The 16,939-nt window shown below is 37.3% G+C and overlaps 2 protein-coding genes across 2 annotated transcripts; both read right to left on the bottom strand.

The window, feature by feature from the left end:
• Nucleotides 1-10: 10 nt before the first annotated feature.
• On the bottom strand, nt 11-1,256 carry ZR3 (Zim17-type zinc finger protein). Its single transcript, XM_089150133.1, has 2 exons — nt 1,001-1,256; nt 11-767 (listed from the first exon to the last, which is right to left on the bottom strand). Exons 1-2 carry the CDS (start codon nt 1,074-1,076, stop codon nt 283-285), a joined length of 561 nt encoding a protein of 186 aa, XP_089006259.1. The 5' UTR covers nt 1,077-1,256; the 3' UTR covers nt 11-282.
• A 1,230-nt stretch (nt 1,257-2,486) lies between these two features.
• On the bottom strand, nt 2,487-4,807 carry LOC149021928 (lysM domain receptor-like kinase 3). The gene has a single exon (XM_089147220.1). It carries the CDS (start codon nt 4,260-4,262, stop codon nt 2,796-2,798), a length of 1,467 nt encoding a protein of 488 aa, XP_089003346.1. The 5' UTR covers nt 4,263-4,807; the 3' UTR covers nt 2,487-2,795.
• Between the last annotated feature and the right edge of the window lie 12,132 nt (nt 4,808-16,939).

Below are 16,939 nucleotides of genomic sequence, written 5' to 3'. Positions count from 1 at the left end.
GTTGCAGAAGATTTCACAACTTTTGGATTGATAGCAAATCAGTTGGGTTGGCCATTCATACTCAGACCCGAGCTATTTGGTCTTTAGATCAAATATATCCTCTTCTTTTTTGTGTGTGATATAGGTACATTTTCCTGACAATCAAAACAGAGAAGATCACAGGCCACCATGGTTCTACAATTGGATGCTCAAACCGGCTCACAGAAGCAGTACTGAAGTAAAACTCATGTAGAATAAAAAAAACAGTTAAGACTCTTGTTGCAGATAGAAGTTTGTCATTGTCTATTCGGCAGATCCCTTTCCAGCCAAATCTTCAAGAGTTAGATTCAGGGTATCCACATTTCCTTTCTTGACTTCTTCACCCCGAGCAGCCAACAGGTCCTCGATGCTTCCTGGTTCTCCAAACCATCCAAGCCGGTCAGCAATCAGGTGTAGATTGTTACACCCTCCGCAACGCGCCACCACCACACCCTTCTCATATGATTCTCGACAAACCGTTTTCACAGACCTGGTTTCGCAGACCTTGCAGGTAAATATCATGGCTAGGTCGTGTCTCGTCGATGATTTCAAGTCGGACAAAGCTGTGTACTTCACAGAAGAAGCATCACTGTTACAATTGTTTGAACGGGGTTCGCCATTGTCTTCCTCGTCGTTTGCTCTAATAGTAAGCTCCGTCTCTGTGTGAACTCTTCTTCCCAACATCACCTGTGTATGTGTCCCATCGTTCAGCACAGCAGTCGATGAGGGAAGACGCTGCAATGAGGGTCCTGCAAGTAACAATGGGAAAATTGATTCAGAGAATGGAAGGAATAAAAAGGACTTCAACATCTCGAAAATTATTTTGGACCCCAGACGGAGATTTTTCTTCATCGTTTAATCGATTTGAAATCTTTTGCATATTTGTTCTGAATTAGGGTTTGTTATTACATCGGGTAGTTACAAATTAAGAACTGAAATTCGACGTGCACAGAACGAAAGGAAGAGAGAGAGAGAGAATTACCTTTAGCGAGAGGTATGTGCGATTGTTTTGGGTTAAAGACGGAGAAGATTCGCCTCTGTAACAGCCGAGTGGCCATGGAAGTCGATGTTTCTCTTTTCCAGCAGTTGCACAGAAGAAATGATGAACGAGTTTCTATTTCTCATTTCGTTTAAAATTCGTGAGGGTCATTGGTTTTTGTTCTACCGTACATTCCTCCGGTGGCTAGGGCAAACGTAAGTACGAGTGCTTTGGTCATTTTTCATTTTAGCGCTTTTTTTTTTTTTTTTTTTGTTGGTATAATCATTTTATCCTTTTTGGAAACATTCCTTTGGTCATTTTTCATTTTAGTCTTTGTTTTTGTTTTTTATTTTTTGTTTTTGGGTGGTATAATCATTTTATCCTTTGTGGAAACATAAACATCAAATGTTTACCCTGAATTATGCTCTTGATTTTTTTTTTCTTGGGTAAACAATTATGCTCCGATTTTATGCTCCTAGTTGTGGGATCTTAAATTGAGTAATTCAGGGGCTGCATTAATTTGAGTGGGCAACTAAAAGTTAAGTTGTTTACTCATAAAAAAAAGAAAAATTCAAACTTAACTACTGATATAAACAAGTTAAACTTTAAAAAGATAAGAATACCCTTAAACAAAAAATTTTATGCCAATTTCTCTTCATCTTCCTGCGTTGTTATAGCTTCATGATTTCTATTGTAGCATGAACATACTTTTTTGTTTTCTTGTCTTTTGATCTTCCCTTCATGATTTCTATTGTAGCATGAACATGTTGTTCCTAAGTTCCTAACACAAGTGATGTTTTTTTCTCTTTCACTTAAATAAAAATTAGAGTAAATTATAGATTGTATGCTTTAATATGGCTTAAATTCTAAATTGCACTATTTAGTGTCATAAATTACGGATTGCATACTCTCAAAATGATAAGTCACATACTTCTAACATTCCACTCAAAATTCTGTTAAGTCGTTAATAAAATGACTATATTATTCTCATTAGAGTCAAATGACATAATTATCCCCATTTAAACCCTCCTAAACCCTAACTCTTGGGTGGGCACAGATTTTTACCTCATCTCACCGATAATTGTCCCAACTCTGAACCTTTTCCCTTCTACCTTTGTTCATGTCTAAAAACATTTGTTTTAACCTCAGCATATTTAAAAATTGTAAAAGAGTCAATTTATTTCATTCGCTCCTTGTATATTATATCTTAACTATAATACAATTAATTTCATTTATAATAAAAAATAGATACTTGAGAGAGAAAACTAGGAATAATGTGAAAAAAGTTCTAGCTAATGAGGTAACCTATGATGTCCTCATTCTATAGAAGGTTTGACTCTTGGCGCGTGGAATAGTTCGCCTTCCATTATTTAGTACATTCTTCTTTCTTTTCTTTGATGGCGTTTTCACGCCAGCCTAACTATTAAAAGACATCAGCTGAACACTTCTTTAATATACCCAGTCCTCTAATTTATCATTTCAATTATTACAAATTTTTATTAATTAAGCTTTGTTTCTACTTTAAAATATGAAGAAAAAAATCAGAAAGTTCACAAAGATAATTCAAAATGTCAACCTCAGCGTTGCTGTAAGCCTGTAACCACACCTACTATTTACAAAACTATCGTAATTTGTAGTACCTACTTGCAATTTTGCAAATCTGCAATCTGTATGAAGGTAATCAATGACGTAGAAAAAAAAAAAAAAATCAACAGAAGTAGAGAATTTTATCCACCGGGGGCATTTATGTAACTTCAATACAAGATTGGGATCTAGGTTCGGATCTGGATCTAATCTATCACCGAGGCCCCAGCGAGACGGTGATGCCGGCCGGTAAACCAGTCATGGAGTTAGACCACCGCTCCGATTTCAGATAGAGCTTCGAAATCTTCCCTGCCACCTCACGCATGTTAGGTCTCCTACCTGGATCCACGTCAACACAATCTAGAGCTACACGTGTCATCTTCTCGGCTATCTCGACCGGAAAAGAATCCTTCAACCTCCGGTCCACCCATTTCCTCAACCACCCGGTCCGACCACATGCGTCTTCTTCATCTTTACCAGTAGTAGTAGTTTTCTTCTCCCCCATCGCTTCTCTCGCCGTTTCGATCAGCGAGATTCTTCTGTAATCCTTCCTTTCCGAATCCAAGCTGTACTTGTAGGGTTCTTCGCCGGATAATAGTTCCAAGAGCACAACTCCGAAAGCAAATACGTCGGATTTCTTAGTTCCGACACCGGTAGCCAGAAATTCCGGCGACATGTAACCTCTTGTCCCTTCGAATCTGATGCTCCGGTTGTCTGCTATCTCGATTTTTCCGAAATTTTCTTCCTGTTCCTGTATTTGATGAAGATAATCAGGGATCTCTCCGCAGAGTTCTGCTGTGCCGTAGTGACATATCTTCGCATGGATCGAGGGTTGATCCGTGATGATTATGCCGGAACTCCTGACGTGGTTGTGGACGAAATTTTGGTTACATCCGAACGAGTTGTGGATGTAATCGAGCCCCTGAGCGATGTCTATCGCAACCTGCATTCGCGACATCCAATTGGAGAGAACCGTGAAGTTTGGATTTTTAGAGTTTCGCAAGCAATCCTCGAGGCTGGCCCCGGTTACGTATTCGTAGACGAGGTAGATGTGATCGCCGGAGATGGAGGCGCCGAGCAATTTGATCAAGCTAGCGTGGTGGCTCCTGCAGATCAAGGAGAGCCGTTCCCGGAGCATGGAAGCTTCCATGGAGCGTCGCAACCTGCGCTGGAAGACGATGGCGTCCTTGCCATGGAGGGAGCAACGCCAAGCAGCCGTCGAAGAGGAGAAGCGCTTGGCCAGGAGGTTGTTCGTAGCAGCACAGATTTCAGAGAAATTATAGATGTTGGGGTTATCAGGCAAGGATTCACGGATGCTGGAAAGAGATGTTTTGCTGGAAAGTGAAGATCTGGATGAAGCCCTGTTGATGGAATCGGTGCTGCCTAAATTGCTGCTTTTGCTCTTGCTCCTGCCGATAGATTGGTCGGCGCTTGAAGTTGAAGGAGATATGGGATAATCCTGTAACCGTGACATGGAGGAGGAACATTTGGAAAGTCGTGTACTTCTAGAACTGCGAGGGGTCGTGGGCTCTGCTGGTGCTGCTGCATCAGTCGTCTTTGAACATCTACCCATACAGAAAACAGAGGAACAGAGAGAATTCAATTTGAATTTGAAGGAGGTGGAATTGGGTTTTGGGTTTGGAGAAACGTTGCTAGCGGAGTTTGTTGGTGAATTTGGCATAGGAGTGCAGTTGCTTTGCTAAACCCAGATTGAGATTGAACAAACGGAGCAAAATGGCTTGTGCCAGAGTGATTATTCCGGCGATGGGCAATAGCAGAGATGGGTTAGCTCGCATGGATCGATTGCTCTGGCGATGAGCTATATGCCTAAATAGCAGAGTTGAGTCCGATTACGAATACTGATTTGCTCTGCTCGCTGAGGGAGATGAAGAAAGGCATTTGGGTTTGGGTTTGACATCGCTGGCTCGAATTAAATAATCAAGTTTGGCGCGTTTCACAATCCTAACCGTACCAGCGTGGCCATTAACCCTTTCGGTCTTGTTCTGATCGGTTCAGCGAGATTCACAGCCGTCGGATCATGCATTGTCGACTGCTATGTTTTTGAAATGTCAACTTCAAAATTTCGACTAAGATTTGGATCCAACGGTCCATTTCTTCTTGCTGAACAGTTCAGCACAATTAGTCTTTAGTGCAAGTACATTATTTACCTTTATTTTATTTATGAGATTTTATGTATTTATTTATTTATTTTTGGATAAAAATATGGGTTTCATTTAATGGGGCAGGTTGTCTTCACAAGGACACAATCTTATCAAAAGAAGAAGGTAAAAAAAAATTTCAGAGAAGTTTGACTTAATTGGCAAAAGATTGATGTTTTATAGTATAAAATCTAAGAGTGGAGTGGTCAAATTTCCTTAAAGTTTAGGTGCTCTTAACCTCCTGTAATATGATTGTTTCCAAAATCATGTAGCTTTTGCATCAGAAAAGAAGAATACTGAAATAACTACTTGACCTTCGACCCAATAAAATAAAATAAAATAACCACTTGACTCTTTGAAATACAATTATTTTAAGTTTTATACGTATGAGAATTTATTATTATTATTATTATTATTATTCTTTATTATTCTTGAATAACTACTTTTTACGTATAAGGACCATTAGAGGAGACAAACACAAAGGAATGATACATCATACATGTGAGATTTTTGTCTTTCACAATGTTATGTGGTCACTCATAGCTCTATGATGTATGGGTGTAGTTGGCGTAGTCTTTAAAATTTTAAAAAAATGTTCTCTAAAAATTGTTATTATTATTATTGGTGGGAAGAAGTTCATGGAGTTTTATCTTAGGGTTTTAGTAAATTAAGCAATAAAAAACAAAGGGGGCAATAGTCAAGGTCCGACGTGGGACTTCTAAGACCCGTGTCGGTGCTCAACGACACACCCCGGCGATAGTACAGTCGATATATCGATCGACTTTTGACCAACAATTATCGAGAGAGAGAGAGGGGGAGGCTTATGGTGAAAATCACCGTTTTTCAGTTTTCTCCTCCTCTGTTCTTGTACTTCTTTTCTTCCACTCTTCTCTGTTCTTCTCTTCTCTTTGCTCTCTAATGGGCTTTTCTTCAAATGAATATGAAGGAATAAGCCATTTAAGTTCTTGATCTATGGCCGCACCGGCTGGATTTGAGGTTTGCTAGGTAATATGTGATGCTCAAGGTATCAGGTTCTGCTGAAAGATTTGAAATCGGGAATCATTTTCAGGTGTGAGGGTGAATCCCGTGAAGGAGAAGGAGAAGCCCAAGCTAGCACTTGACGCCCTACTGAGAGCGGTGCCGCTGCTGACGACTCCACCTTCAGCTGTGCACTCCTCTTCTTCGGTTCTTCTTCCTCAAGTGTGCCTGCTTGTGGTGGTGGTGGTGGTTGTTTCTGCTACCACCACTACTGTTCTTCGGTGATACAGCTGAGAATCAGCTTGACAGTACATTGTACACCCTGCTCCACGGCATGAGTCACACATGCGAGTCCAGCCACCGTTGCTGCCGCTGCCTCTACCGGTGATTCCACCTTCTTCCTTTAACATTTGGATTTGCTCTTCTCTCTCTCTCTCTGCACTACTGATGCTTGGGATTTTAAGAGTGGAAGCGAGGAGAGAGGGGGTAACTGTAAGCATATGAAGAGAGGAAGCTTGCCGATGCTGCTACCGGCGACATTATCAGAAAAAATCGATAGTCGGCGATATTTCGCCGAGAAATCAGCGATATTTCGCCGACTTAGTGTATAAGTCGTGTCGCTGGAGGGTGTTGTGTCGCCCCCCAGCGACACCTCGACATATCGCCGACACGAGGAACCATGGCAATAGTTACTTCATAAAAAACAACGTTCAATTAATAATTATGTTATAGTACAAGGGGGCATCACATCACTACTTATCCCTAAATAGTAACAAATCTCAAGGTTATTCTAGGTTATTGAAAGAAAAATAGAAAAATGCCATAACTGAGCTTAACAAGGGAAAGGGAATTAGTAATTTTAAACAAAATTTAAAGTTAGATTAATAATTTTAAAAATACAAGAGGATAAAGTAATAATTAAGCTATATTACTGAAATCATCAATAATTATCTCTTACCATTATTATTATTGCTTTTTGTAACTTGAGGTGTTCGGATTTGCTTACATACACCTCCACTAATACTTAGGAGGGTGTTTATACATAAGAGACAAACCCAACCGCTACTTGAGAGATTTAACCTTATGAGGTTGGCCAACTAAACCCATTCCTGAGGATTCAATAGCAAGGGATGCTACACCTTAGGGGTGTCAATGGTGCGGTTTGGGGCGGTTTCGGGTTGAAAAACACTAGTCCAAACACGGCCCATTAGCAAAATAACGGTTCCAGACTGGTTTCGATTTGTGTGGTCTGGGTTTGGGCTAACTAACGGTTTAGATTCGGGTTGACTATGGTTTATGGTGTGTAAAAAAAAGAAAAAAAACAAGAAGAAAAAATTGAGCATCCTACAACAAAAGCGAAAATTATGGAAAACAAAGTTGCTATTGGTCGATTTCCATTAAAAAAAACCCACCCATTCTATAGAAATCAAGAACCTAGATATTAAGTAGTAAAATGACTATTTGATATTTGAATTCATGCTTAATTTTTTTAATTGTCTATACCAACTACCTAATGGTAATATAATGATTCAAATACTATTTAATGTAAAATTACAAAACGGGTTATAATTGTATAGTATGCTACATTACTAAAGTAATATACTACATTATTATTATTATTATTATTATTGTATAGTATGCTACATTACTAAAGTCGATAACTACCTGCACCCCCGAAAATCCAGGGGAGAACCCTACAATCAGATGGTCATTCGCAAAGATCACAAACTCATCTCACGGTTGAGAGTTGGAGGTAAAGTCTATATAAACAAGTGACTCACTCACACCAGAGATATCTAAATCTTTTCCTTAATACTCGTATTCATTTTTACGTTCTGCATCTAGCCAGAGCTTTGTGATCAATTCAATGACTGACTTAAGTTTCGGAGGTGGCCTCTCGACCCCCACGGTCGGACCACGCCTAACCATCTTTTGCAAGTTATCTTCATAGATCCGGAGGCTTGACAATTTCTGGACGCATCACATATTCAATACATTTTGAATTTGGACGAATACCAACTTCCCATTACTGAATATGTATAGAAAATGATGCCATTCAAACTTGTTAATGCATGTTATTTCTATTTTTCATTTGACAAAAATTGGAGTCTAAGACACTCCATGACTTTATGGGATTCTTGGAAACTCCATTAGTTGCTCTTTATCCTCCTTGATTGTATTTTGAATCCAATAATAGCCTGGTAAGTTCATTTTTTTTTAACATAAAGAAATCACCATTTGATTACCACCACCACCCCCCCCCCCCCCCCCCCCAAAAAAAAAAATATATTACTATTTAATTTTTTTTCATCCATAATTATATGGTTCTTACAATGGCATTATACATCCTCTCTAACTTTTGTTTTATTTTATAAAGTTGAGATTCATCCGAATCAGCTTACGTATATCTTGATTATATTCTTAAGATCATATTTTATATATACCATCAAGAAAATTGAATCCATTATCTTTTTATTAAGAGGTATTAATCATTACCAATTGAGTAAATCTTTGATGAACATTCTCCTTCATCTTTTGTCATCTTGAATTTAATACGTATACATGGTTACGTAATTAGTGAATATAGGCCATGTATGGTGTTGCATTCTCATAATAGATTATGAGACAAGAATTCATCCTAAATTGGTAAGTTCATTTTTTTAACATAAAGAAATTAATCACCATTTGCTTGCCGCCTCCACCGACTCCAAAAAAAAATATCACTATTTAATTATATGGTCCTTGCAATGGCATTATACATTTTCTCTAATTTTTGTTTTGTTGTTTTGGAGTTGAGATTCATCCGAATGAGCTTACGTGTATCTTGAATATATTCTTAAGATCGTTTTTATATATTTTGTATATACTATCAAGAAAATTGAACCCATAATCTATTTACTAAGAGGTTATTAGTCATTACCAATTGAGTAACTCTTTGATGAACATTCTTCTTGATCTTGTGTCGTCTTGAATTTAGTATGCATGCATGCTTACATAATTAGTGAGTATAGATTATGGGTCGATAATTCATCTTGATCTTCTAAGTTTTCTTGTTTTAAAAATCTATTCTGAAAACCTAAACAAAATGCAAGCCTAAATTACAAAATAAGTGAATTTCAAAATACAATTCTTCAATAATCAAAACCTAAACAAAATGCAAGAGGGAATCATTTAGAATTCAATTCTTCATTAATCAAAACCTAAACAACATCCATTGATCAAAATTCAATTCTTCATTAAATTACATGAACACGAGGGAATCATTTAGAATAAAATAAAACTTTAGAAGATCTTTCATATTCATGGTGTGTCATTTGGTTGAAATTATGCACCAAGTATAGGTTTTCAATATCTCCAACCGTTAGAATGGTCATTTCATCCACATAGTGGGCATATGTAAAATGATTCCTATAACCATCAAGTTTGTCAAATATTTGATTAAAAATATGTAATCTACTAACTTGAATAATATATTACAACTTGAAGTTAGGCGATGCTTGCAGTCGAAGCATTCATTATTTCAAGCAATTTAGAATCACTAATGGAGGATGACAAAGTAGATGATCTCATTGAAAAATAAAATGCAAGCTAAATAGGGATATGGTGTATTAGTTTAATATCCATAAATATTAAAAATATGTAATCTACTAACTTGCACCGTCAAGTATAATCTCTCTTTAATTTTCCAGGAGTTCGGATTGTCTCCTTTGACGGCTGTTGACATGAATTATAGAAAGACCCACAAAGTTAAGGTGATAAAATTTTATTATTTTTTATCTGTGAATCTAGGGGTGTCAATTGATACCCCAAACCGCACCGGCGCGTTATAGCCCGAACCGAACCTTAATGGGCCGTAATTGGGTTGAGGGTTGTGGAGCCCGCACCAACCCGAAACTGAATCACAACCCGTTTTATAATTTTACATTAAATAGTATTTGAATCATGGTAAATAGTTGGTATAGACAATTAAAAAAATTTAACATTAATTCAAAGATCAAATACTCATTTAATTACTACTTAATATTTAGGTTGTTAGATTTCTACAATAGCAACTTTGCTTGCCATATAATTTTCGGTGTTGTTGTAAGATGCTTAATTGTTTCTTCTTGTTCTTTTTCTTATATACCATAAACCGTTAGTCAACCCAAATTTAAACCGTTAGTTAGTCCGAACCCAAACCGCACCAAACCGAAAATGGCCCGAAACAGTTATTTTTCTAATGGCCGGTGTTTGTGCTAGGTGTTTTTTAACTCGAAACCTTTAGGCCCAGCTCGAAACCATCTCAAACTGCACAGTTGACACCTCTATCAGTGAATCTTATATAATTTGTGATTGTAATACCGTGAATGCTATGCTCTCCATCTCCATCGGGGGAGGGAGATTATGCAGACGATCAAAAGCAAAGTCGACCCATTTTAAATTCGAAAATTGAGTTGGTCTAAAGAATACTAGCCCCACCCGACAAATTAAAAGTCCACCTAGACGAAAGATTGAAATAGTTATTCTGGATTCTGGTCAAAGTTGGGATGTAATCACTGTAAAGGTGAGCGTTGAAAACTTTAAATCTGATTTGACAAGCGAGACCAATTTGTTTCAGAAAACAAAACAAGAGTGCTTTGCTTTGACTTGGTCTGGGGTTGATAAAGATAAACAACCATAGAGCGGCTGGTGCTTTGCTTTGCTTTGTCGTTCACATTAAAAGAATTGGAAATCAGTGAGAGTTGACTCGATCGCAATGTCGGCAACCAACCACCCACATCATTTAAGCAAGTTGTCAAATTGACGTATCTTCACTGTCAGGCACGAGCACAGTATTATCTCTAACAGATACGAGTGTATAGTCCAAGTTGGCTAATTCCATAGAATAGTTCACTAGTTTAGACGATTATACCAGATCGAGTTGTTCAGTGCTATAGGGAAGGTATCTGAACCTAGAACTACATGATTAAGTAGACGATTTTGCATTGGGCTAAGTATCTCCTTGCCATGTGTCAATTCTCATATCAATGATCGTAGTGAGAAAGTGTGGCCCTAATACCCAGTCATGGTCGATGAATGGACTGATATTCCTATACTTCAGTTATGATGCCCGTTTTGGTCGGAACCATTGGGGTCTGTGTGAGACTTTCCCAGAGGAGGCTGGTGGTATCCTATAATGTGAGTTTACCTAGTTAAGAGTCCGACATGGTTAGAGTTATAGGTGCATCATTGCATAGCTTTGCATTACATTTTCATTCATCTTTCATGGTTAAGTATGTGGCATATGTTGTTGATGATTTTGCTGAGTTTCGTGGAACTCATCTCTTGTAAAAAAAATTTGTTTTTAGTTTGTGTTACAGGTTAAGATGCCTAGGCACTTCAAGCTTACGAGACGCTGGTGACCGATGCAAACAAGATACCCAAATTACTTTGGTGACAATGTACAAAATATCGTCTGTACATGTCTTGACTATTTATATGACACTCAACCCTCCGCTTACAAAGATAAAAATCTTTAGAGAAACTAAAACATTCAAATTGATTATTTATTAATTGATTTAAGAACTTTTAGATGATATAAAAATCCTCAATTTTGACATACTTTTCTAATTTTAATGCTTGTTGGAAGATTCCTTTGTGAATGATTGATATCATAGAGTAAATCTAATCTTATAATTGTGGATCACTCCTTTGGATAATTCAGCGGGTCCAATACTGGCCAGGTGAATGTGACATCTCGAGTGGTAGGTTAGAAAGGGCTAATAATTAAAACCTAAATCACCGAGAGTATACAAAACCAAATCACAATCTTTTTTTCTTTTTCTTTTTTTTTTTGTAAAAAAAAAGGGGATGCAGTGGCAGGGACGTCCTAGCGCCCCCCCACTACGCAACGTTCGGACTTTTTAGTGCGACCTATGCAAGCATTAGCCATGTGCATTACCAACGCAAGCACTGGCCCTGTTAGCGGAGCCCCACCGGAGGCCTAATATAGTCTACAGGAGCCGGTATGACTCATGCCCAGGCCAAAGAGCACATAGTTGTTCAATGCAAAAAACAGAGGAGTAGAGGGGATTCGAACCTGGAACATAAGGTTTACCAAACCACTTGGGAGTGAGCTTGTGACCACTAGACCACCATCCCGGTGGTCAAATCACAATCTTAAAGAGGCTGAGAGGCAAGAGTTAAAGCATCAGAGATCTTCTTGATCTTCAAGAAATAGTGAGACATTGGATCTGAGCCCTTCTTGATGGTGTGCAATTGCATTGGTAGTTGCATGATTTGAGCATGGGAAGAAGAAGCATAGGTTAAAGCCAAAGTCTTCCAAACCTCTACCGAGGTCTGCATACCGACGACCTGTGTGAACGGCGATCAAAGAGGAGAGCAACCAACTCAGAACAACCTGATCTTGCCTCTGCCATTTGAGATAGGCTGGATTTGCAACAGGCGAAGAGGATGTTGAATCCAAAAATGGCTCAGGACTCAGATTAGAGAGAGCCATCAACAAAACACATGTAGCCAGTGCGTCCAAGGGCGGACCTACTAAGGGGCCGGGGGGCCATCCCCCCCCCCCGGATTTTTAGAATTTCTTCATAATTGCCTGTATTTTCTCATTTTTTATGTTAATTTTCTTTATTTTTTCTGTTTTTTCTCTTCTTACATGTGAAATTTCACTATTCCCCCCCCCCCCCAATATTGAGAATAAATTTTAAAGGTAAAATAATGGGTATAAATGTCATCTCTATCTAAAAACTAACCTCAATCCCTATTTATTCTCTCCTCTTATCTCTCTCACATTTTTTCTTCCTATTTAATTCCCCCCCCCCCATATTGAGAATAAATTTTAAAAGTAAAATAATGGGTATAAATGTCATCTCTATCTAAAAAGTAAAATAATGGGTATAAATGTCATCTCTATCTAAAAACTAACCTCAATCCCTATTTATTCTCCCCTCTTATTTCTCTCACATTTTTTCTTCCTATTTATTCTCTCATCTTTCTATAACGTGGGTTAAAGGAAATTTTTGAAAAAAAACCTTATTAGATATTTAAAATGTCATTTTTAATTAGAAACTCCTCAATCTCTATTTATTCTCTCATATTTCATATCTCTTCTCTCCTCTTTTTTTTTCCTATTTATTATCTTCAGTTTATTTTTGCATATTTATTCTTATCTTTCTATAAACGTGTGTTAAGGAAATTTTGGAAAAAAATCTTCTCCACAATTGGATACTCTTTCTCTTTTTCAATTTATTTATTGTTTATATTTTTCTCATTTTTTAAATATTTTTTGATTTTATATTCTTTATTTCTTTTGCAATTTTGTTATTTGATTTTATATTATGAATAAAATGTCTATAATTAGTAAATTAACTAACTAGTATTAGTTTGCATCTCTTACCTTAAAAAAAAAATGGTTTGCATTTGACTTTTTAGGGTTGAAATCATGTGTAATTTTTTTTTGTGCTGATGCTTTAATTTACCTATTTTTTTGTCAAATATGTGTGGGCCCCACAAAATATATGTGGATCTATTCTTTAATATAGTAATATAATTCATAAGTGATACCCCAATGGGTCTTATAAGGGCCCACACAACATATGTGGCGACAAAATATTGGTGCTTCCCTAATCCGAACTTCTATTCTTCGGCTCCCCATATTGAATCCTGGTTCCGCCACTGATTGCGTCGAAGAATTGGAAGAAACTAGGATCGCCAAATGAGGTAGTTCTTATAAAAAAGTTTTAACATCAAGAAACGATGAATTGTTAGAAAGAGGAAGGAGATGATTCAGTTGCAGAGGGCGATGGATGCGCAAATGAGGTTGAATTAGACGCCATGACGAGTCACAAGAGCAGAGGTTGCAGAGAACAGAGAACAGAGATTTGGGAAAAATCAAGATCTGGGGTTCAAGAATCGTGAAAAGCAAGATTTCTCAAGAAAACCGGAATAGAAAATAACCAACTAGAGAAAGTACCACAGGGACTGATTGAAGGCTAGTGATTCCATGTTATGAGTTAATGAATCTGTAGCCATTATGAAAAAGGTTGTAGAACATGATCTTCCACGCCTTCCCATTCTTCTTATTCTCTTCTAACCACTGATCAAAATCCTTCTTGTTGTCCCTCTCTCTTGCGTTGGTGCTCAACAGTATCCCCCATCCAAGGGTTAAAGTATCCCACAATACTATAACGATACTAGCCGATATGTATCGGTGAAGAAAAACCCTAAAAACATCAATGGAGATTTTAGTAAATCTAGCCATGAACTAAAAAAGTCATGGAAGAAGAGGATGTAGAAGTAAAAGAAAAAATAAAGAGAGAGAAAATACTCAAATGATCAAAGAAGAAAGAAAAAAAGAAAAAGAATTTGAAGTCCATTAATTAAAAGAGAAAATAATCAACTTTATAAATTGAGAGAAGAAATAAATACTTACAATTATATTTTTGAAATGTTTAAAAGAGAAAATAGTCAACTCCCATAAATTAAGTGAGAGAAGAAATAAATATTTACAATTATATTTGATAAAATCATCAATGTTTAAATTTCTAAGTCTCCTAGAGTCTCTTCATGAGACAACCGTATCTATAAATGCAGGAAAGAAAGGCATTTATTTTTTGCATAATAAGGTATGTTGAAATAATATATATATATTTTATTCATATACCTTTGATCATGATAAATACTTCCAAGGCATGAATTAGAATTCATTTCTTATTTGAAGTAGTTTCCTTCATTGGTATGACAGCCTTCAAACTTGTGTTCTTGTAAATTAATTATTCATGATCTTAAAATGGTTCAAAACCAAGACTAAGACACGTATTAAATGGATCTTACAATTGCACAATTCTGGTCAGTAGGAAATTGTAGTCTACATTTCTCTGTCAAACACGAATAAATGTAGAAAGGCCACGTGAATTGGCATGTCTTACTTGATTATGTTTGTTTGACCCAAAATGCTAAATTGTTTTCTATCCTTCCATATCTATCAAACCAGCCATTGCACAATAGGTTGAGCTACAGAACTAGCATCCGAATATATAACGAATTCCATATTCTCAATAAAACTAAAAACAAGAAATTGTGGTCATTCCAACCCAAAATAGGAACAAAAAGAAAGGTATTATGTTGAATTCCATCGAGAAGTTGAGACCATTAAACACGTATGTTTGGAAGCCAAAAGGTAAGTTGGCCCACTATGAAAAAGACAAACCAATTGAATTCAAATAAAGGAACGGAAAATTGGGATTTCAAAGACATCAATGGAGAAGGAGACCACGTCACTGTAATGTAACATTACATTTAATAAAACCGTAGCAACAATCACCCCAATCTTATAATGTGCTAACTAAGCAGATTCCAATAACGCAAATTAAAAGACGGTGAGCTTCAGATGGTATACAAACATTACAACCCAAAAAATAAGGCAACGAACCACGTGCATATGAACGTTTTATTTTCCTAGTAGTGATAAATGAGAGATTATATACATAATATATGGTCTCTAATCCCTAATAAGGTCGACCAAGAATTAAACTCAGTTGGTTCCAAACTTTTCTTTGACTTTAAAATTATCATTTTCCCCATGGGATGTAGAGGACTAGAGGCGAAGGAAAATATAAAAAAAAGTTTTTTTTTTCCTTTTCATTTTGCCCCCTGAAGTTGGGCCCAAACTCTTCCCTTCACCCATTCTTTCATTTGAACGAATCATGTGATTCTTGACCTGTAATTTCTGTTCTTTTAGGCTTTATCTCTTGTGAGTTAATCTGTATTTCAATGTTGATCTATTGAATTGAAGATGCTTTTCTGCTAATCTTGAAAAGAACTACTAAATTTTTGTCTCTGGATGGGTTGATACGGGGAGATTTCTACTCGACTAGCTTAAGCCTGGTCTGGGGCTGATTGTGACTATCAGTCGGGACTGTTGCCGACTGGTAGAATCAAGGCTCTACATACGCAGGACTTATTTGGCAACAACACTCAAAATGGAAGGTCAACTCAGGTATGATTGTGTGGGACCAACAACTGGGGAGCACAATCTCAGGAGATGACAATAGCCCTCATCGGGAAAACTTACCAAATACAAAAAAGGTAGTACACACAATATAAATGCAAGGACTCACCCTTCCGGTAAGCATCCAATACATTCTGAACATAGTCTTGTATAGCTCTTGCACGAGATCTTAACATGTTCACTGTCTAACTTAGTCATCGGTTCTGCCCGGCACACGAGCTGGTCTGCGTCTAACTTTTCTTACAGGACTCATCGTCTCGAGATCCAGAGGAGGCTTAGTTGGAATCAGAAATATAACTGTGACGCATCATGGGTATTTCAGTATCTCGTTTGAAATATTGCTATGACTTACTCGCTTGTCTTTTGCTGTTCCTTGTGGTTTAGGCCACTGAGAGGAGGAGGTCTCGTCCTACAGATCCTGAAAACGTTCAACTCCAAAGCCCTCTACCTGTTTCACGCGACCAGAATACATTTTTCAGAACTCCCAAACCAAGAACTGCAATAAAGCCCACTACACCTTTCAGCAGTCGTTTATCAAAGGTTGTACAAGACTTGGTTAAGAACAATCCTACAAAGTCTGGTTTTATTACTTTACAGAAGAAGCTTCTCAATTCCATCGAACAGGTTGAGAAGGTTGTGTTGGAGGAGTTCAGGAAAATCGACAAGTTGTGCACTAAGAATTGATAAATTGTTGGTTCTTGTCTCTTCATTGATATACATGCAACATTTTAAGAGTTTCTCTTTTCCTCTTTAAGAATTTGTGTTTCCTTTTCTTCTTCGTCCTAACCTGAAAGTCTTCATATACACAAAAACATAATGGCCGGTAGTAAACGTGTTCGGAAAAAAAAGAAAGTAAATGTGTCTGAAAGAACAATTCAGGTGAATGGTTTGCTTCCGGGGGAAGTAGAAGCTAATGATAGTGGTTTTGAACACGATGAGCTTTGCGATAATCTAATATTACAAATTTTGGTCCAGATGGTTTCCTCATCCCCCAGCTCTTTGCAGGTCTTGCAACCATCAGATTAACATACGTAAACCATCCAATTTTTTTCTTCTCTGTTCTCCCAGCTCTCTACTTTCTCAATGAATGAACAAAATGATTAAATATTCTCCATTGATGTTTCATGTTTCAGGAACAACAGGTTCAGGTCAGCAGCTAATGATGAATGGGTTCTTGTCACATTTACCTCACTTATCCAAATAGTTGGAGGTTCCCTCTTGAATATTCAA

This window comes from Hakea prostrata, chromosome 3 (genome assembly GCF_041222555.1).
Source record: "Hakea prostrata isolate BN-2017 chromosome 3, UWA_Hpros_2, whole genome shotgun sequence".
NCBI lineage: Eukaryota > Viridiplantae > Streptophyta > Magnoliopsida > Proteales > Proteaceae > Hakea > Hakea prostrata.
This window is presented reverse-complemented; position numbering and strand designations above follow the sequence as displayed.

What these genes read in the sequence shown, in the direction of transcription:
- ZR3 (XM_089150133.1), bottom strand. Translation starts at nt 1,076, where the DNA reads ATGGCCACTCGGCTGTTACAGAGGCGAATCTTCTCCGTCTTTAACCCA. An exon ending in GCACATACCTCTCGCTAAAG is followed by an intron (nt 768 to 1,000) that starts GTAATTCTCTCT and finishes TGTTACTTGCAG; the next exon opens with GACCCTCATTGCAGCGTCTT.
- LOC149021928 (XM_089147220.1), bottom strand. Translation starts at nt 4,262, where the DNA reads ATGCCAAATTCACCAACAAACTCCGCTAGCAACGTTTCTCCAAACCCA.